Source organism: Onychomys torridus, chromosome 1 (assembly GCF_903995425.1).
Source record: "Onychomys torridus chromosome 1, mOncTor1.1, whole genome shotgun sequence".
Taxonomy (NCBI): Eukaryota; Metazoa; Chordata; class Mammalia; order Rodentia; family Cricetidae; genus Onychomys; species Onychomys torridus.
This window is the reverse complement of record NC_050443.1, coordinates 117,301,598-117,321,643: the sequence shown is the minus strand read 5'-3', so window position 1 is coordinate 117,321,643 and position 20,046 is coordinate 117,301,598. Positions and strand designations below refer to the sequence as shown.

At 47.5% G+C, this 20,046-nt stretch overlaps 1 protein-coding gene across 1 annotated transcript in view; it reads right to left on the bottom strand.

Moving 5' to 3' along the window:
- The window catches only part of Inpp5a (inositol polyphosphate-5-phosphatase A), a 199,398-nt gene that overhangs the window by 40,227 nt on the left and 139,125 nt on the right, over positions 1-20,046 (bottom strand). Inside the window, exons 7-9 of the mRNA XM_036198061.1 lie at positions 17,216-17,268; positions 15,671-15,790; positions 1,240-1,324 (exon numbers count right to left, since the gene is read on the bottom strand). Coding sequence (XP_036053954.1) covers positions 1,240-1,324; positions 15,671-15,790; positions 17,216-17,268 — 258 coding nt within the window. The remainder of the gene's footprint in view (positions 1-1,239; positions 1,325-15,670; positions 15,791-17,215; positions 17,269-20,046) is intronic.

Genomic DNA, 20,046 nt, shown 5'->3' with positions numbered 1-20,046 from the left:
CATCTAGAGAGACCCCTTGTACTACAAAGTTCAAAACGTACCCCGTGGGCCTGCCCTGATGAGGTACCTGCAGCTTAATTAAACACAGAAGGATTTTAATGGCACATCACTCATTTCTATCAACCAAAGGGAGACACCTGCTCAGCTGTCTTTAAAAAATAATTTTCTTCTGAGGATGGAAGATTAATGTGTGACAAGATTTGAAACTAAGACTAATGCAAAGACAGTAATATGAGGTACTGCGTGACTTCATGCTGTTCTTACGGGCCTGCATGCAGATTACATGCTTGAAAGCTCCCAGGCAGCACGGCATGGAAGGTGGAAGGGGTAAGTGTCTCACTTTCTGCAGCTCCAGTTTTCTGCCACCAGAGAAGGTAGTGCATCCTAATCACATAAGAACCAGCAGAGAATGGTAGCAAGATACTCAGTTACCTGTCCCGGGCTCAGGATGCCAGCACGCATCTGGTGACAGGCATGGACCCCCTACAGAGAAATCTAGCCCTTAAGCCAACATCATAGACTTGCTTCCCTTGGCAGCACACCCTAGCCACATAGTTTCCTTCCAACCTCAGAGGTCACATCACTTGTCTTGGCGCCAAAGTTTGCCAGCTGCAGTCACTCTAGGGATTCCAGGACCCTGGCACCCAGCCTAGAGTTCCCATAGTAGTCAGTTTAGCTTTAGAGTTCCTCAAACCAAGAGAGCCTCAATTGATTAAATCAAGAAGAACAACCAGTTTCCTGGTGTTTGATGAGGATTAAGCAGTGGGAAACAGCCCTTCTCCAGCTCTGCAGGTATCAAGCACCAATACACAGTGGTTTCCCCAGGCTTTTTTCTATAAAGGACACTGAGCCTGCAGGATACAGGGACACCTATTCTGATTGTTTTTTTTTTTTTTGAGACAGGGTCCCTCTGTTTAGCCCCGGCTGTCCTGAAACCACAGTTGTAGACCAGGCTGTCCCTGAACTCACAGAGATCCACCTGCCTCTACCTTCCAAGTGCTAGGATTAAAGGCATAAGGTACTACTACCTGGCCAGGATGCCTATTCTTCAAGCTAGTAATGGCTGACTGGCTGAACAACTGCACAGACCCCTCTCTCCCCACCTGGCAAAAATTTACTTAAAAAACAAAAACTATAAACTATGAAAATGCTGACATGGAAGTGCCCTAAACAGATGGCATTTCTCTGCCACAAGGGAACTCAATGCCCACACTGAGGAGGCAACCCATGCTTACCTACCTCTACAACAGACTTGGAATCCAGGCGGAAGTTGAAATCACCAAAGACAAAGTAGGAAACTTTCTCAAATCGCTGGTCGATGATTCTGGGAAAAGAAAAGGAGACAGTGGTCACCGGATGCTGCAATGCTGACCAGCCTAACTGGCCTGGGCCAGCTGCTCCTTCATGCTCCCCACATGCTTCCTGCTATAAAGACATTATGGTGATTGTTTCTTGCACTCCTAAATCTAGTGCAAAGGCTACCATCAAGCACGTTGCAACAAACAGCACTCAACTGTCCTCATTGGCTGGCCAGGAGGATGGAAATCATAGTGCAAGCAGGACCAGACAGACACTTGAGTGAGAACAGCATTCAGAAGAAAGAGCAAGTGGAGAGCTTGTCCCAGGAAACAGGTATGCTTATGTCTGCATGTGGGACTCTGTGCCCACAGCAGGACACTGCCTCAGCTGCCCACAGTTACCCTCCTTTTACAGCATGAGCCCATTCCTACTCTGCAATGATCACATTCCACCCAGATGCTTCCAAATCACAATGGGGAACACCTGTAACAATACACGGGCTAGCCCATGCTGCTTTGCTGAAGGACTTCTCTTCAAATTCTCTACCAATCACAATCACTTTATGAAGAATTTTTTCCATCGAAAGATACAAACACACAAACATTTGGCAGATGGACACACAGCAGCTTCCCTTACAGAGGAGCTGAGTTTCTCAACTGCCATGCGGGGCAGCTCTCCTGCTCCTGAGGCAGGGTAACTGGTCCTTGTTTCCGATTTGAAAGTGAAGTGAGGATCACTTACAGTACAGCTTCGCTAACCAGACACCAGCAGAACAAAAGTGTATCTTCTGTTCAGAGGCAGAGGACAGCCTGTAGTTATTCCAGAATTCACTGACCACTCCAGCCTTATCTATGCTACCTGCTGTGACAAGGTCCAAGGTAGAAAAGGGACAGGCTCATGTTTAAAATAAAAAAAAAAACTTGATGGGCTGTGGAGATGGCTCACTTGCTTGTTCTACAAACATGATGACCATCATCCACTTAATAAGCCACATGTGACTGTGTGTGCTTATAATCCAGCATTTTGTTGAGATGGAGTGGGTAAAGACAGGCAGATAGACCCTGAGAGCTTGCTCCCTGACCAGCCAGCTATGCCTAAATGACCAACTTCCAGTTCAGTGAGAAACTCTGTCTCCAGGCAGTAAGGTAGACAATGACAGAGGAAGACACTGAACACCTTGCTCTGCCTTCAACATGTGTGCTCATAGTCACATCCATGAACCACATAAATATGTGATACATACAACACACATGAAACAGAAGAAGAGGAGGAGTGGAGAGAAGAAAGAGGAGGAAAAAGAGGAAGAGAAAGAAGGGGAAGGGGAAAATTTTGATTATTGGGCAGAAATCAGACAGACTTTCTCAGTCACATTGACTCAAGTGTCAGTGGCTACCAGGAAGCCCAGTGTGTCTTGTTGTGGCCTGGTTACTCCTACCCTGTTACAGATGTGCTGCTGTCAGCATCAATGACTACCAGCAGGGAGTGTAGCCTTGGGATGGGGTCGGGTACCTAGAGCCGAACTCAGGCTGCAAAGGAGGCCTGGAAAGAGGCAGCCAATGAAGCACCTGCTCATTAGGAAGGCCCAGCTCCTGTGTGGGATTGTTATGGCTTGGTGCTACACTGCTCACTGGTGAAAGTATAAAGGTGTCCAAACCCTGGGTGACAGAATGAAGTCACTGAGAGGAAATCAGTCACCCTGGAGAGGAATGTGGAGAGTTCTGTGGGCCGGGCGTCCTGAGGGACTAGAGAACTCTGCCTACTGGCCCAGGCAGGGAAGAAGTCTTCTCTACGGAACTGGAATCTGCTCTTTCGTTTTTATGTCTGTGGGGCCCTGTGCTTGGCTATCGCTGTGGGCTTCCCTCTTGTGGCCTGTTCCTGCTCCTTCCTTTCCACTCCACAGCTTGAACCAGACTCCCTGTGCTGTGTCCTTCCCAGTGCTGTGTGGGATGGTCTGAAAAGTACAGTCCCTGCTTTGACTTTCCTACAAGGCTGACTGGTCTGTCATTAAATAGTCCACCACCTCCTATGCAAGCTGCCTCACATCTCATAGCACATGGGTCAGCCCAGGGCTTTTTGGAGACTACCTACTGTTTTCCATAGATTTAAAAATAAACATCTATTCCTATATACCTTTGGTTCATATGACTTTTAATAACAGTTTTATTGATATTCTTTTTAAAATTCCTGGGGCTGGAGAGATGGCTCAGAGGTTAAGAGCACTGACTGCTCTTCCAGAGGTCCTGAGTTCAATTCCCAGAACCCACATGGTGGCTCACAACCATCTGTAATGAGATCTGGCACCCTCTTCTGTATACATAATAAATAAATAAACCTTTAAAAAATTCATTTAGCTTTTTCATATTCCTCTTATGTAAAATATGCTGTATCCTCCAGCCAAATTCCACAAAAAACCCTGTCTTCCCTCTAGTTGGAATTGCATTTAATTTAAATATTAATTTACAGAGAAAGTACTTATCTTAACTGCAATGCAGATGGCCAGCAACTCATCTGCTTTTAAAAGGGTTTCTGTGAGGGAAAGCGGCTAGGAGCGAAACCCTTCACAGCAGTGAGGTCTGAGTCTGGTTGGGCCACAGGCTGTGCTCAGCTTTGCCCTACTGTCCTCCTTCCTGCTCACCCAGTGGGTGCCAGCGCTGCTTGGAGCAGTGAGGGGAGTGGGACTCATCCCAACAGGGCCTTGTTTGTCTCTCAGCAGGAAGAACAAGGGGAGAAGAGACAGCAAACACAAGTGATATTCCAAGAGAGGGAGGGAATACTGGGAGTTAAAGGTTTGATGGAGGATGGAGAGCAGTGACGTAGAAAGGAGGAAGGTATAGGCTAACCCAAAATAGAAACTCACTGCTTTGTAAGCTCATTTAAATATATAATAATAATTTATAAAGAAGTTTAAATAGTGGTACCCTAACAGGTGGACAATGGTACTCCAAGAAAACATGAACTATTAAATGAAAATCTCAGTGCATAGGATACCGCTCTGTAACTTATTCATTAGAGAGACTCCAGAGACCCCCCCCCCCAAACAACACAGACTATTATCTATGTTCTTGGTTGCCCAGCTTAAGTACATGGTAAGAACCAAGTGTTGTACTTTGGTTGCAACCTGTGAGTTGTGACCCCTTTGAAGGTCAAACAACCCTTTCACAGAGGTCACTTAAAACCATCAGAAACCACAGACATTTACATTATAATTCATAACAGTAGCAAAACTACTGTTATGAAGTAACAACGAAAACAACTGTATGGTTGGGTCACCACAACACGAGGAACGGTATTAAAGGGTTGCAGCATTAGGAAGGTTGAGAACCACTGTTGTAGGACATAGAGAAGTCAATTGGCAAATGACCAGGAAAATCTACCCTGTTTTACAGGGCCCCGAAAGTGATATGCACATTGCTGGGGGAGAAAAGACAGTATGGTCTTATCCAGTGCTGGATCCTGAATTGCTACAATACAAAATGCTACTATTAAACCAGCAAGATATGCCCAGTGGTGTAATAGTGGCATGACTATTATGGGAATAATCAACTTTTCCTCTTCCAACCAGCCCATGACCAACTAGTTTCTGATGGGATTTGAGGTTGCTCTACAGGGGAAATTCATGCCTGACACTGTAAACCTGGTGAAAAGTCCATGGCTGGGGAGGTCTTAAGCCCTAGGAGAACCTTCTACTATTGTTTTGCTAAATGTTCATGTTATCAGACTGCCTTCTAATTAGATACGTTTATACCCATAGACTGTGCTGCTCTCAACCTTGGTCAGAGACTTTCTGCAGTGGGCAGTGATTAACACAGAGACTCAAGGCTAGTCCAAGAGCTAAGGATAAGTAACTGTTGAGTGCTCAGCCTTAAACGAAACATCTTTATCAACAGCAACACCACCCCTGCCCATCAAAGCTTGGGAACAGTGTAGAAGGGAAGCTGGAAAGAATTAGGATCTGGAGGAGGGGAACAGTGCTGTCTTCTGGACATGACACGTCTGTTACACTCAGGAACTCACAACAGCTGGGGTTACCAGCACAAGATTAAGCCATCCAACAGTTCAGTGTAGATGGAGAGGGCACTTACTACACCTAGCTAAAGAGCCACTGGTAGTTGACAGCTGGTGGGGAAGGGAGAGTCAATTTTCTTAGAAGTGGGGCCCCCGATAGGGTGTCCACGCTCCAGTGGACGACCCCACACCCCGTGCATGCAGGCAGCATTAACTGGACTTAGGGAGATGTATTTTGTAAAGGACATGAAGATGAAGGTGGGAAGGGATATGGTAGGGGTGGAAGAAGGGACTGCAGGGGGCCGATGCATGAAATAAATGAAAATATTTAAGAAGACACAAAACAACAACAAAACCACTAGTTCATGTCACGATGCTGACTTAGGGTTGAGAAGGGATGTCATTGGTGAGGACACCAATGCTTCTAGCAGGGACACATAGGTGCCATCGTGTAATGGTACCAAGTTCCACTAGGAGTCTAGAGAGAGCAGAGGGACATTCTGACCATATGTAGGAACCAGAGGCCTGCTGCCCACCCCTTGCCCCTCTTGCCTCATTTTCCCCTACACTCAAAAAGGCTGTTGCCTGGCTTATAACCTGCTCTATCTCCACAGTTCAACCTGTTTCCAATGTCTCACTTTCATTTTTTGGAGCCATAGACTATCCTCCCTGACTGGCCAGCCTGCCCTCCTCTTGGGGGATGGAAGGGATCAGACACTTGAAGCAGGCAGCTTGGGGCCAGTACAGCTGTGAGACTCCCATGGCCTGGACATAGTGATGGGCTCTTTGAAGATGGGCCTGGGCCTCTCTTCCCAAGAGAGTGCTGTGCCTATGGCACTGAGCCATATACATGCACCTCCTCCTGCCTCTACTCTTCCTTCTTGTCCTTCCTCTTTTTACCAACTCTGTAGTTTAGAGGAAAACCAAACTGGAGCAAACCTCCAGCTTGAGTAGCTGCAGGGACGGCTGAAAGAACAAATGCCATCACATCCTGGACAGAAACCCTTTGTATGTCTGAACATTTACTATCTTATCTTTAAGCCCAAATATCTACCATGAGAACACACAGAGCAGAGGTGGAGGGATGGCTCAGCAGGTGAGGCTGCTTGCTGTACAAGCCTGGAGCCCTGAGTTTGATACTTGGGACCCACAGAAAAGTGAAAGGAGAGAACTGACTGTATGTCCTCCACATGCTCACTGTGGAGTACTTGTGTACCTTAGGAAGACCAGTATCGAAAACAAGACCGACTCCTGGGTGAATGACGGTTACTAGTGCTTTTTCTGTTGCTGTTTGTCTTGTAGTTTGGGGAGAATGTTATAAAGAATAGTTTGGCCTAGAACACCTGCCTCTGCCTCCCAAGTGGAGGAGTCACACACACACACACACACACACACACACACACACACACACACACACACACCATACTTCCTTTACTTACACTTTACCCCTCTTTTCTTTTTTTGTTTTTGAGACAGGGTTTTGCTGTGTTGTAGCCCTGGCTATCTTGGAACTCACTCTATAGACCAGGCTCGCCTCAAACTCAGAGATCTACCTGCCTCTTCCTCATGAGTGCTGGGATTAAAGGTGTGTGCCATCACTGCTTGAATACTTACACCCCCCCCCCTTTTTTTGGGACAGGGTTTCCCTGAGTAGTTTTGCACCTTTTCCTGGAACTTACTTGGTAGCCCAGACTGGCCTCGAACTCACAGAGATCTGCCTGGCTCTGCCTCCTGAGTGCTGGGATTAAAGAAGTGTGCCATCACTGCCCAGCACACACCCTTTTTTTAAAAATTTATTTAAATTTTTTTTTCATTTTACATACCAACCACAGTTTCCTCTCCCACTACCCCCCACTTACACTTCTCTTAATGGGAATGAACATTACAGATGATCTGAACTTTTCATTGTCATGAATGCCTACACACACATGAATGACATACATACTTCAGAAGCCATGTCCTACTCAGGCATGTGCTATTGTACATATCACTGACACATCACTGGTGTGCTTGTGTGCACAGGTTGCAGACATGTACACCCAACTTCACAGCAAGAATCCACCTCTACAGAGAGGGATGGCTTTGAAGGATTCATGAGCAAAGCATGTAGGAGAGTTAGCTTGCATTCATCAGTGCTGATTTCTTGAGCCAAATATATCTGACCACATCTTCACTTTCAAGGGTTCTATCTCTTTTAGTATGATGTGCACAAACCACCTCAAGCTCTGAACTGGGAAAGGGCACTTTGGCTTTTCCTGTGGTCAGAAACTACTCAGCAGGTGTTCACAGCTGCCCAGAGGTTATGCTGAGGCCCCTTGGGAGTCTAACAGTACCCACAGGCCAGAGAATGTGGAACAAGCAGAAGCTGAGCTCAGCGTAAGAGCACCACAGGAGGAAGTGAATTCACAAGACGCTAAGGTGTGTCTATGTGAGCACGTGAACCTACAGGCTCATGTGTGGGGCAGTGGAAGCCAGGCTTTTGTCTGTCTCATCAACTAGTGTGAGCATCAAACACAATGGATTGCACTAAGTTTTGAGGAGATGAAAACAAAGGCCTAGAAAGCAACATAAAGGCGTGGTCTTAGAACCTGCCAACCAGTAGCACACACCTACCTGGCTAATCAAATGGCAGAATCCATGTTATGGTAAATTATTTCAGATTGAGGCTGGTGTACTAGATGCCTGTGTGCTTTGTGAGAGAATGTTGCATTTGGGCCATTCCTCACAAGACAGGTGTTGATGGGTCCTGGCTGTGCCCCATACTGGGCCTGTGATGACCCAGGAAGGCAATTTCACTGGCATGTCTTGATTCCTGTAAGACTATCATTAAAAACCTAAACTTTATCATGCTTTCCTGCCCTGCTCTTTTTGATATAATAGCCCGAGCCAATTAATAACAACGCCCATCTCTGAAGGTCGCATAGAAGCAGCAAGATAAAGGGGCTGTCATGGCCGAGGCAATCGCCTGAGTGCCAGGCCGGCGGCCCTCACAGCACTCACTTTTAATTTCTACATAGTGCCATTTGGACCAGAAAAAAAAGAGTTGTTTTAAAATTAATTACCTTGTCAGTGGCTATTATGATTAAAAAGGAGGCCCACATCAATATCATGTGCCTTATTCAGAAAGAGAATTACAAGAAGAGCCATAAAAATCAATTTTTTAGGCCTGGAAATGGTGTCTCTTGTTTGACAGGTGATTCCAGGATGTGACAGCCCCACTGGGGGAAGGGTGGCTTTTTTCTATCTGGCCAGGGCCTGTTCCCCATCTGAGGACATTATCTCCCATAATACAATGGGCTCTGGACTTCTGGAGGAAAGTCACAGTGAAAAGTCACCCTTTCAGCTGCAGTCACTTCTGTGCCATAGGAACCCTGGGGTGCCTTGGACCCACTGAGGGTTCCATGGTCATTGAGGCTGCAGAGGGCACCCATGCAACATCCCACAGAGCGTGAGAGATGCCCCCAAGGAGCTGCAAAGGTCTGAAAGGTGGATTTGCCATGACTCGTCAGTGCCATCCCCTGAAGCGCTTCTAACACACTGATAACTTGGCTTGCTTCCCTTTTTACTTAAATCTTTTGGCATTGTATTTACTTAACTGTGGAGTCTACATAAACTTAGAGGTCAACTAAGGTTGGTTCTGTCCTCAGCTATGGGAGAGACCATGTTTGTTGAACAAATAATCTTAAGTAGCTCAAATACTGATAATATAAAATGGCTAAATTACCAAAAATATTTGAGGGTGATTTAATTTCCTAAAAGTTTCTCTTCGTCATATGTCATCTAGTCACAAAAATAAATTCAGTCAACAAAATAAATGCACAACCAGCCTGAAACTTCCCAGGTCCTCATTCTTCACCCAAGCCCTGGGAAGTTGCTGTTGGGGACAAGATCTATATAGCCCCATGAGGCCTGAAGCCCTGGGGACCCTCAGTTTAGAGGGTCTGACTGACATATGAGAGAGTTAACACTTCAGAGGCAAACAGCAAATTCCAGAAGTAGTAGGAGCACAGAACACCTGACATAGCTTGAGGTGCCTCGTAGGTTCCAGTCCTAGTAATGACTACATCCTCATTCCTAACTACTCCACTGATCCCAAGCATAATGCCCTTGCCGCACAGACATCTCTCCTAACCTTACCACCCCATTCTATTCCTCTAGCAGCTGCCATTAAATTCAGGGCACTCTGAGCCTCCTGCTCCCAGCACCATATGATGGCTTCATGCAGCAGAACACTGACGACCTGAGCCAATTGGTTCTGCTAAGTGAGCACCTGCCCCTCCCTGGCCTATGGGAACTGCTGCTCCCCGCCTGAATAGCAGACCCTGCCTTAGCAGACTAGTGGTCCAAGCTTGGTACATGAGCTCCTTCTAGGGAATGACCAAGGGTCACTGCACTGGAGAAGGGGCCTTTACGGAGGTCATGGAGGTTAACAAGGTCAGAGGGGACCTGACACGAAAGGAAGAATCCCCAGAGTTGTTGGCTTTCTACTATGTAAGGACACAGTGTTCATAAGCCAGTTTTAGGGCCTGGCTTGCTGCCCTTAGCTTGAACTTTGGCCTCCAGAATTGCAAGAATGAATCTCAGTCAAGTCTCTTATCTGAAGCTTTCTGCTCTAGCATCCAGCACTCTCTGGGACAGTATCCATCCCTAGTGCACCAACTATGGACAAAAGGACAGCAGGACAGGCATGGAAGACTTGGGACATAAATAGACTCTATAAGTTACTGGCCAAAGCTCCTTATAACTTGGACTCCACCTACTTTCCCAGTGTTCTAGTAAAGACTGAAATTATTGGTGGAATTTTGAGAGATTCGTTTTTTTCCTCTGGAGAGTGATTGGTTCCCTCTTCCAGTGGCAAAGTGCTGGGTATTCACTATGTGCTAGGGGCATTCTGGGCCATAGCCACATTGATCTTTCCCAATCTTGCAAAAGTCAGGCTCCTTGATGATACATGTCCCACTCTGCCAGGGGAACTCTGTCCCACTGTGTGCCCCTAGCATGAGGGCTGCATGCCTCTAATCCACACTTCTGGCTAAATAGCTGGTCTACTCTCTCCATCAGTCATCATTCCCATTTGTTTTCTAAGCATAAGATCTAGATATTGAATGTACTATTTCCTCTCCTCCACTGGTTATACAACCCCACCAGGCTACATGGAAGAAACTTAGCCTCCTGCAAATGCTTTATTTCTTAGGAATCTAGCAGAAAAAAACCACAGCTGAGATCTCTAGAAACGGAGCAGCCCTTAAGCCTCAGATGCCCACAAGCACTCAAAGCAATGCTCAGTTTCACCAGCTCCAGGGAAATAAAAGTCGTGCTGCCTCCCCAAGACTAGTTGGAAGTGGATAGGTGGAGAAGGCACGTTTGGTAAAATACTGACACTCTCTAAAGAGGGTCTCCACAAGAGTATGGTGGGGCTCCATCAAGGAGCAGTTGATGTGAAGCCACCAGAGCACAAACATCCTGCAGATGGAGGCTGAGCAGCAGGAAGCCATTCACAGCACTCTCCAAGCACTGCTGTGGATATTCACATGCACAGAACACACACACACACACACACACACACACACACACACACACACACACACACAAACTATACACATGTGACAATCTAAACCTGAGGCATGAAAAAGAAAGAGATGTACAACTTGTGAGACAAAAGTATAGAAGCATGCAAAGAAACCCAGACACTGAATCCAGATGGTACTGCGCAGCCACAGAGGCTCACACAGGGAACCAAAAGCACCTTATTGTCTTATTTCTTCAGAAAAGAGAAAAAAGGCAAAATGCACATGTCAACCACTGAGTGGAGGTGTGCGATTTTCCTCATCACAGCCTTCTACATGCTTTTGGACACCTGGATCCATTTTTAGTAAAATGAAGAACATATTGCAAATTTCATCAATCATTTGAGACACTGGCCCTTACTGACTCATCTTGCTCAACTGTAACTGGACTTGACACGTCCTGACTACCATGCCTCCAATGGAATCCATGGCAATGCTGGCACAGGCCTTGGGGCTTCAGGCTGATGACACACACAGCAAGTCTGTGGCCTCCACGCCCTTCGGCTTGCTATGGGAATTCTGTGTTGTGCAGGGTGAGCTCCAGGCAGTGGGTGTCCGGAGACCTCCAAAACTTGGGCTGTAGGCACAGCCCACAGAGACACTTGCACTCCTTCTGCAGGGCAGTGGGCAGCAAATGAGGTGCAAGAACCAGCTCTGTGCCAGCCCCACCAGAGCATTCCGGAATGACCTAGATCCTTAGCAGGGAGCTCGCCTTTGCCTAGAGACGCAGTGCTTTTCTTCTGCTCACTGAACAGCAAGGCGAGCTCTGGGAACGGCCTAAAGAGAAACATTTAGATTGGAGGGGTCTTTGAGCAGCCTGACAGCTGACGGATGACCATCCATAAAGCGACAAAGAGGGGCTGTGTGGCAGCCGGCGTCACATAGCCTCTCCCTGGGAAACTAATTGCTCCGGATTGTCCCAAGGAACATTATTTTTCTGGCAATCATTTCTTTTGAATGCCCAAAATGAGCATGAAACAACTCTTTTCACTGGACATAAAAGTTAAATGTCCCAATGTTGATCAAATTAACTTCAGCACTGTGACAATGGACTGTGTTTGTGAGAAAATAATGGGGGGACAGAGGGGTGCTTTATGCCAGGGTTTCACAGTTGTAATGTAAAAATGTCTCTGTTGAACTAGCCAGGCCACATTTCAAAGGGAACACTGAAGGCTCCTGTCACTTGGCAGAAAAAAAAATCACATTTCATGAGCTGAGCACTCAGGAAGGTTTCAGGGCATGCTCACAGTTGCTGCCTCAAGGTCCTGGTTTAGTCACCCTAGATCCCCTCAAAGGGCTAACCTTGTGTCAAGAAGAGTATCACAGCAGTGACCAGTGCAGGCACCCCCTGGAGCCACAGAGGGTGGAGGCCTTTGACATCCCAGCATCCCCAGGCCCTAACACAGATGCCTTCAACTTCCTGGGCCTCTGAAACTGCCTGAACTTCTCAGAGCCTGATCTTTAGCACCTATGGGTTTTCTTTTAAAATCTTTCATAACAGGGTGTGGTACTATATGCCTTTAATCCAAGTACTAAGATGGCAGAGGCAGGCAGATCTCTGTATGTTCAAGGCCAGCCTGGTCTACAAAGCAAGTTCCAGGCAGCTAGGGCTACACTGTAAGATGCTGTCTCAGAACAAAACAAAACTCCACATATACATACATACACGCACAAACATACACATACATACGTATATACATACACATACACCCCCCCACCCCCCACCCCCCACACACAACTTTGAGCTATAGAGCAGGCTCAGTGGTTAAGAATACTTGTTGCACCTGAGTTTGATTCCCAGAATCCACATGGCATTTCACAGTCCCAGGAGATCCAATACCAGGCCCATGTGGGATATACATATCCAGGCCCATGTGGGATATACATATATTCATGCAGGCAAAGCACTCATACACAAAGAATAATAAAATAAATAAACCTAATATAGTTCAATTTTTTCATAACTAGATATTTAAGGCTAAAAGCTCACAAGTCACACAAACACAGACACATTATCTTACACAAGAAGTCTTGGCTGGCCAGGCATGGTGGCTCATGAAAGCAGTACAATTCAGGCAACTGAGGCAGGAGAATTGTGAGTTCTAGGCTAGCCAGGGCTACAGAGTAAGCTCCTGCCTCAAAAAAAAAAAAAAAAAAAGGAAGAAGGAAGGAAGGAAGGAAGGAAGGAAGGAAGGAAGGAAGGAAGGAAGAGAGAAGGAAGGAAGAGAGAAGGAAGGAAGGAAGGAAGGAAGGAAGAAGGAAGGAAGGAAGACAAAACCCCAAACAAACCTGCAAAGAAAAAGAAAGACTGTGAAGGAAGGCAGTTGTAGTGGCTTATGCTGGAATGAGAGGCCAGTCCCTCATTGGTGTCTCAGGGACACAAGTGTCTTTGCACGCAATGGTTCTAGTGCAGGCAGGCATGCCACTCACAGCCGAGGCTCCTGAGAACTGAGTCAGCATCGGCTCTTTAGAACTTATTTTAGAATAACCTTAGATTTGGAGGAGATTACGGCACACTGGCACCTCTTGGTTTCACACCACCTTTCTCCCCCTTCTGCGGACAGGGGTGTGATACTGTCTACCCTTGGGTCGGATGCCCCCACTTCTCAGACACAGTCAGGGACCTCCAGGCAGGCTGGACAGGGAGATTAAACCAAAGAAGCCAGCCTCCCTACCCCAACCTCCTCACTGTCTCCTGCAGTTCGGTGGGGCCTGCAGACAATGCTCACACGGTTCCCAGTGCTGCTGTGAATACAGCGCTGTTGGTGGCGGTGTCCATTCAAAGGCCAGTACAGCATTGTCCTCCCCAATCAGCACAGTAGAATGCAGTCTGCTGGTGGCTGCCAAAAGGTTAGCCTCCCGATGAAAGGGCGGGCCATTATTCACCACTCCTGCAGAGTGCCCCTTTGTGCCCAGCAGCCCAGCCCTACACTGCGGAGGTCCGGATCTGCGGCTGGCTGAGCTCGCCACAGAAGCCATTCATTGGAATGCAAAGATGCAGAAAAGTGGCCCCCAGACCCCAAGGCTGCTTTTCTGGAGGCATGGTGGTGTAGGGCAATGACACATTCTAATGCCTTACCACATTGACAAGCTGACCATGGTCACCAAGACTGATGGACATTTGGTCTCTCTCAGCTCCCAGCTCCCTGGGAGGTCCCAGAAAAATGGCCATGGAGCAAACAGCAGGAAGAACCACACAGACAAGGCTCTTGCTGCTGGCTGTTGATTCACTTGCCCAGGAAGGCAGCCCCATGGAGACATCACCACCACAGAGGAACCTGCCAGGAAGGAGGTTCCAGGGTCACCCACCCGAGACTCTAGCAATCTTGAAATTTAGACATGATCCTGAGGTGAGACACTATCAGTTCAGTGCTGTCCTCAGGGTCTGGTCTTGATGGGGGCAGCACCAGCTACTGTTCCACTCCAGGCACTAGCGGGCAACATTATCATGGTGCCTCCACACAAGCATGTCTGGGCAGGGCTCATACCTGAGGGTACTTAAGAATAGGGCTGGGGAAGTGCAGGAGAGTTGAGTTGAAGACACCAAAGGATGAGGGCCTCTGGGCTCATAGATTATGTGGGAAGATAGAAATGGACAGAAATAGGATGTTTTGTTGGGGCAAAGCACTTGAACCTATCTCCAACTGCCTGAGCTGTTCCCACAGTGGGTGCTGAGTTCAGGCTTCAAGCATGGTACAGTACCTGCTCAGGCAACAGTCCCAGATGAAAGGGTGTGGCTGCACACAGATTTTTAAAGACAAGCCCTTAGACTGGAGCAACAATAGGAGAAACATCAGGCCTATTTCCTTTATCTTCTGCAGGGACCTGGATGATACCAGTAGCACTAGAGCCTTCTCTTACCCTAGAGGCTGTGAGAGGTCAACAAAGGAAAGGACCCAGTGGAAGGACCACAGGCTGACCTCTCTTACATGATGGCATGGTCTCCAGAGGTCACTAGCCTTGTGCTTGTCTAGTGGTGGCACAGAGGTAAGACTCCATCTCCTGACTCCTTGTATTGAGCACTGCTTCAGAAGCACGTGAAGACAATAAAGGAGGAACTCACAGAATAAGCTACTAATGTGCCACTGAAGAGAGAAATGGTAGGATGCTCAGTGACCCCAGCCCCACCCCACAGCAACACTGTGGTCCAGAGGGCCCAGCTTTGCCTCTTACTTTAGGGGCACACTGATCTATGGCACAGACATGCATGTACAAACTTGCCCACTAAAAGCCCCACCAACACATGTGTGTATTCACATGCATAAACACGCTCACACTCACATAGACATAACACACACACACACACACACACACACACACACACACACACACACAAATTCTCACAAGGCTCAAGGAGGAGATAGGCCTTGTGCTTAAGGCTTATAGAAGGACCTCCTTAGCAGCTGTCCTTTGAGACCTCATCTGATGCTAGGGACCCTCAACACACAACCACTAGGCCATCGCCCCTGGTCATACTGGGGCAGAAATTTGCATACTCCCTAGGATCTCCCATTATGGGATTCTGCTATCTCTGCCCTCAAGAATTTGATGGTGTAGGAACAACATGCTACATGTGACTAGAGGTGGTTCTATGGGAACCCTGGGTGGACTGGGAAGTAATGTGCAACCGTTTGCTCATTTGTTCAGGGTCTGCTTAGCCAGTGGATGGAGCTGGAGATTTTACATTCCTTATGGGTTGACATTCTGGAGGGCCACTCTCAAACCGGAAAACAGAAACTATGAAGTGACCTTAGAGCAGCCTCAGCCATGCTCAGAAGTAGCTAGGATACAGCACCTACCTGTCGAGCACATAGCCCAGAGCCTTGTGCCTGACACCCGAGTACACTGAGGGGCTTGTCTCCCAGGCCACTAAGTTGGATGCATCATGAAAAAGATGGATGTTCACCAAGTCGAAGGCACTGTAATGAACAAGAAAAAGGAACCTTATACCAAGAGCTAGAATTCCAGCTTATCCTGAACAGAGCTATGCCTCTCTGGTTCCCACCCTCTTCCTCAGCTCAGGATTAAAGCCCTGGGCATCCATCCTTAGTCACTACAAAGTGAACCACACCATTGCCTTGCCATGGCCAGAAGGCATGAGACCTTCAGTTATATCTCCAATAAATCATCACTCTGGCCAAGTAAACTAGAGCTATTTTCCTTTAGAGAAAAGATAGCATTATAGAACTTCCTGTAAGCTGTAGGCCCAGCTTCAAGGAGGAGGATACTTCTCTCTGAGTCTGTTCCCAAGAGCCCACACTGCAGGGATGAACCACTGTTGGGGACTCTGTAAGACAGGGGCATGGAAACAAGCAGAAAAACTGTCCTTCCATTGCCTCTGAGCATGCAGCCTGAGGGGCCTCGTGTATATGGACTTGATGAGGCCTGAGTGAAGTCTGCATCAACCTTTTCCATGACCTATGACATCCCTAGGCATCTCCAGTTAGCATGGACCATCTGCCTTATCAGATAATGGCTTCATACCATCCCAAAGGTGCATACTACCATGTTGCATCTTCTACAGGGCACTGGAACTGGACCTCACCATTTCTCTTCAGCAGCAATGTGAAGGAAAGCCCAATAACTCAGCCACTAGCTCTGTGCCTAAGTGATCCTCCCACACTGTATAGGGAGAAGTTGGTCCCTGAGAACAAGGACAAAGAGTAGCATGGGTGGTCAACCACCTCCTGGATTGGGTCATTAGCTCTATCTTAGGAACCCTCTGCTTCTCTCCCCCATGTCCATTCTGGACATTGTCCTGACCAGCTCTATGGGCCTGGGTCAGTACCTTAGCTGAACTATAGAGACCAAGGCTTAGTTAACTCTTGTTTCAGGAGCTGAAAACTGAGCCACATTTCTGTGGTTCTCAGGTAGACAAGGCGAGCATTACTATGGAGAATGCTTATCCAAAGGACGAATAAGCTAGGACAATTGAGTAGAGCTAAGACCTCATTTATCTGTGCCAATAACCTCAGGCTGTCTTTGCAGAGCTTAACTTTGTTGCCTGGGACCTAATGGCAGGCCTTCCCACCAGTTCAACTGCGCAGTGTTGAACACACACACTGCTCTGACACACACAGGTCACACTTGAGGATGGACGAGATGTCTTTTGGCCTTCGTTTGTACTGAATACCTGAACCTCCAATTTACAAGGAACAGGAAACAACACTATGCCATGTGGCATCACCCAAAAGAGGAGTTATGGGGCAGTTTGAGCAGCAGGGTCTCTGTTCTAAGTGAGTAGAGTCTTTGACAACATGTTTCAACACGTACAAAAGAAGGGTAAAAAATCACACTCAAAATTATGGAGTGGAGACAGTCAATTCAGATGCCATGAAACATACCAGTCAGCAATGCACCACCGCGTCCTGATGAAGCCTTTTCTTGACCATTTGCACTGAAAAGTAAAGGTTACACCATCAGCAACACAGAGAAATGGGAAGCCACGGGTTTGTCGGTGTTCATGGCACAGCTAAGAGGTGGCCTTTCCTTTGCTTGTTCGTTTATTTGTTTGTTTGCTTGTTTTGGAGACAATGCCTTGCTACACAATCCAGACTGGCCTTAAACTCACGATCCTACTAGCTCTAAGTGCTGTTCCCAGCAGTTATATAGCATGCAATGTTCATCCACATATGGGGCAGCTACTAGGCAGAGCAGGTGCTGTGGTCTGAATGTCCCCTAAACCCTGGTGTTGACAGCTGACCTCCAACATGATAGGTCTGACAGGCAAAGGTCTCTGAAAGGTGATTCTGTCACCAGGGCTGGGCCTTCTTGCAAAGGGGCTTGATGAAGGGAGTCTGGGCCTTTTCATCCCTTGCCTGCTTTCTGCCACAAGGGAACATGTATTGGGGCTTGTAGAGGGCAGGTAGCCAGGTCCTACCTTGGAAAAGGATGCAGCCCTCACCAGATGCTCTTCTAGCTCCTGGATCCTGCACTTACTGGGAATCCAAAACTGTGAGAAAGAACTTTCTGTGGTTGACAAACTACCTAGTCCTCAGGCTGGAGCTGCTAACTGAAGGCTGGACTAAAGAAAGAGGTGGTCACTTCTACGCTCTGCTCTCTCCCTCCAAACAAACAACCACTCTTCAGAGTCTGGGAAGCCCCTGCTTGGGTTCCGAAATAATGAAAAAATTAAAAAGCAGAGAAAGTCATGGGGAGGGAAGGGGAGGGAGAGGAAAAGAGTGGGGAAGAAGCTGGACTTGCTCTGGACTACAGCTTCAGATGAACTGCACACACCCCGAGCCTCCCCAGTCCAGTCCCAGTGTCGCTGCAGCACTGCTAACCAAGACTGCTCACGTGCACACAGGAGGCCAGGCACATGAAGCAGTCTGCTGACATCAGACCTGCCTGTGGGACAATGGCCTTTCCAGCACTCAATGTATGTGAATGAAAGACCTGAACTTTAGTTCACACACCCTACAGAAAGCCACCTCACGGCCTCTCAGTGTTGGGAGCAGAAGTCCTGTGGGCAAAGAAGAGCTCCTCCTGCCTCCCTAGGTCACAAAGGGGAGGGAAGAACAAGTGTCTCATCTCCCTAAGGAGAGTGGCCTACAGGGTGGGGATCTTCTACAGTGCCTGGTATTCTGTCTCAGAGGCAGAAGAGAACAGATGAATCTTGAGAGGCTTGGTTCCTTTGTGGTTGACAGAAGACCAGGGAAGACGGCATCTCCTCCACGGTGCCCAGGCGGGCAGAGGCAGAAGTGACCACAAGGGAATTTGGTTAATTTCTTTCTTCTTCCTTCCTTCCTTCCTTCCTTCCTTCCTTCCTTCCTTCCTTCCTTCCCCCCTCTCTCCCTCCCTCCCTTCCTTTTCTTCTCTTCTCTCTCTCTCTCTCTCTCTCTCTCTCTCTCTCTCTCTCTCTCCTCCTCCTCCTCCTCCTCCTCCTCCTCCTCCTCCTCCTCCTCCTCCTTCTTCTTTTTGAGACAGGATTTCTCTGTGTAGATTTGGTGCCTATCCTGGATCTCACTCTATAGACCAGGCTGGTCTCCCAAGTGCTGAGATTAAAGGCATGCGCCACTGCCATCTGATGGAATTTGGTTAATTTCTAACAAAACATTCTTTGCCTTAAGAGGGATGCAAAGGGGGCTGGAGAGATGGCTCAGTGGTTAAGAGTACTTGTTGCTCTTGTAGAGGACCCATCCAAGTTTGGTTCCCAGCACACACATGATGGCTCACAACCATTTCTAACTCTAGTTCCTAGGGTTTAGCATTCCCTTCTGACTTCCCTGGGCACGAGGCACATTCACGGTGCACATACATACATGCAGATAAAATATTCATACACATAAAATAAATCTAAAAGAAAACAAAGAGGATCCAGAGATGTAGGGTAGGGCAGTTTTGTGTTCAGCATCTTACTCCTTTACATAACAGAAATAGCTCAGTTTAACTCCATGACACTCTGGATCATACCCTGCAAATCATTCTAATAAATCCCCTAGATAGATAGATAGATAGATAGATAGATAGATAGATACTAGATAGAGATTCCTTTTATAAGTTATGTTCCTCAAAAGAACCCTGACTAGTACAGTTACCATCATAACTAACACAAAATCTATACCGGATGTCCTTCAACCAGGAAGACACAGGCCACAAACTTCCTCAGACTGCCAGCAACCAGAAGAAGGGAACAGAACTGGGATGCACTTCCTTGCTCCTGGACCAAGGTTCTATTTTTCTTTCTGATGACTCATTTCATTTTTATGGTCAAGTATAAGCACATGGGTAGTTGCTACATAGGACTAGCCCACAGGAGCACACCCAACACCCCCATCAGCAGACCATCAGGTGCCTTTTTGAAAAGGAGACTCCTTAATGGGGCTTTCCTGAGACCCTCTATGTATAGCACACACAAATACATGCAAAGGAACTGACCCATGCACATGTAAACACACACACACACACACACACACACACACACACACACCTACTCATGACTGTGTTTGGTGTGGAGGGCGGGGACGGTCCGGACAGACAGGCATGGAGGTAGGAACCCAGGCCATAGTAAAGGTCTTGGAAGGCCTGGAAGCTCCCAGCTACAGTGCTGTCACCTGGCCATTACAGATGGGAGCAGTGTGCAGAGGTTAGGTGGGGCTTGACTTTGATGGGTCACTTCCAGGAGGCCATGTTCTGGGGCTTTCCTCTCACCGACAACCTTCTGAAACCTTCACTT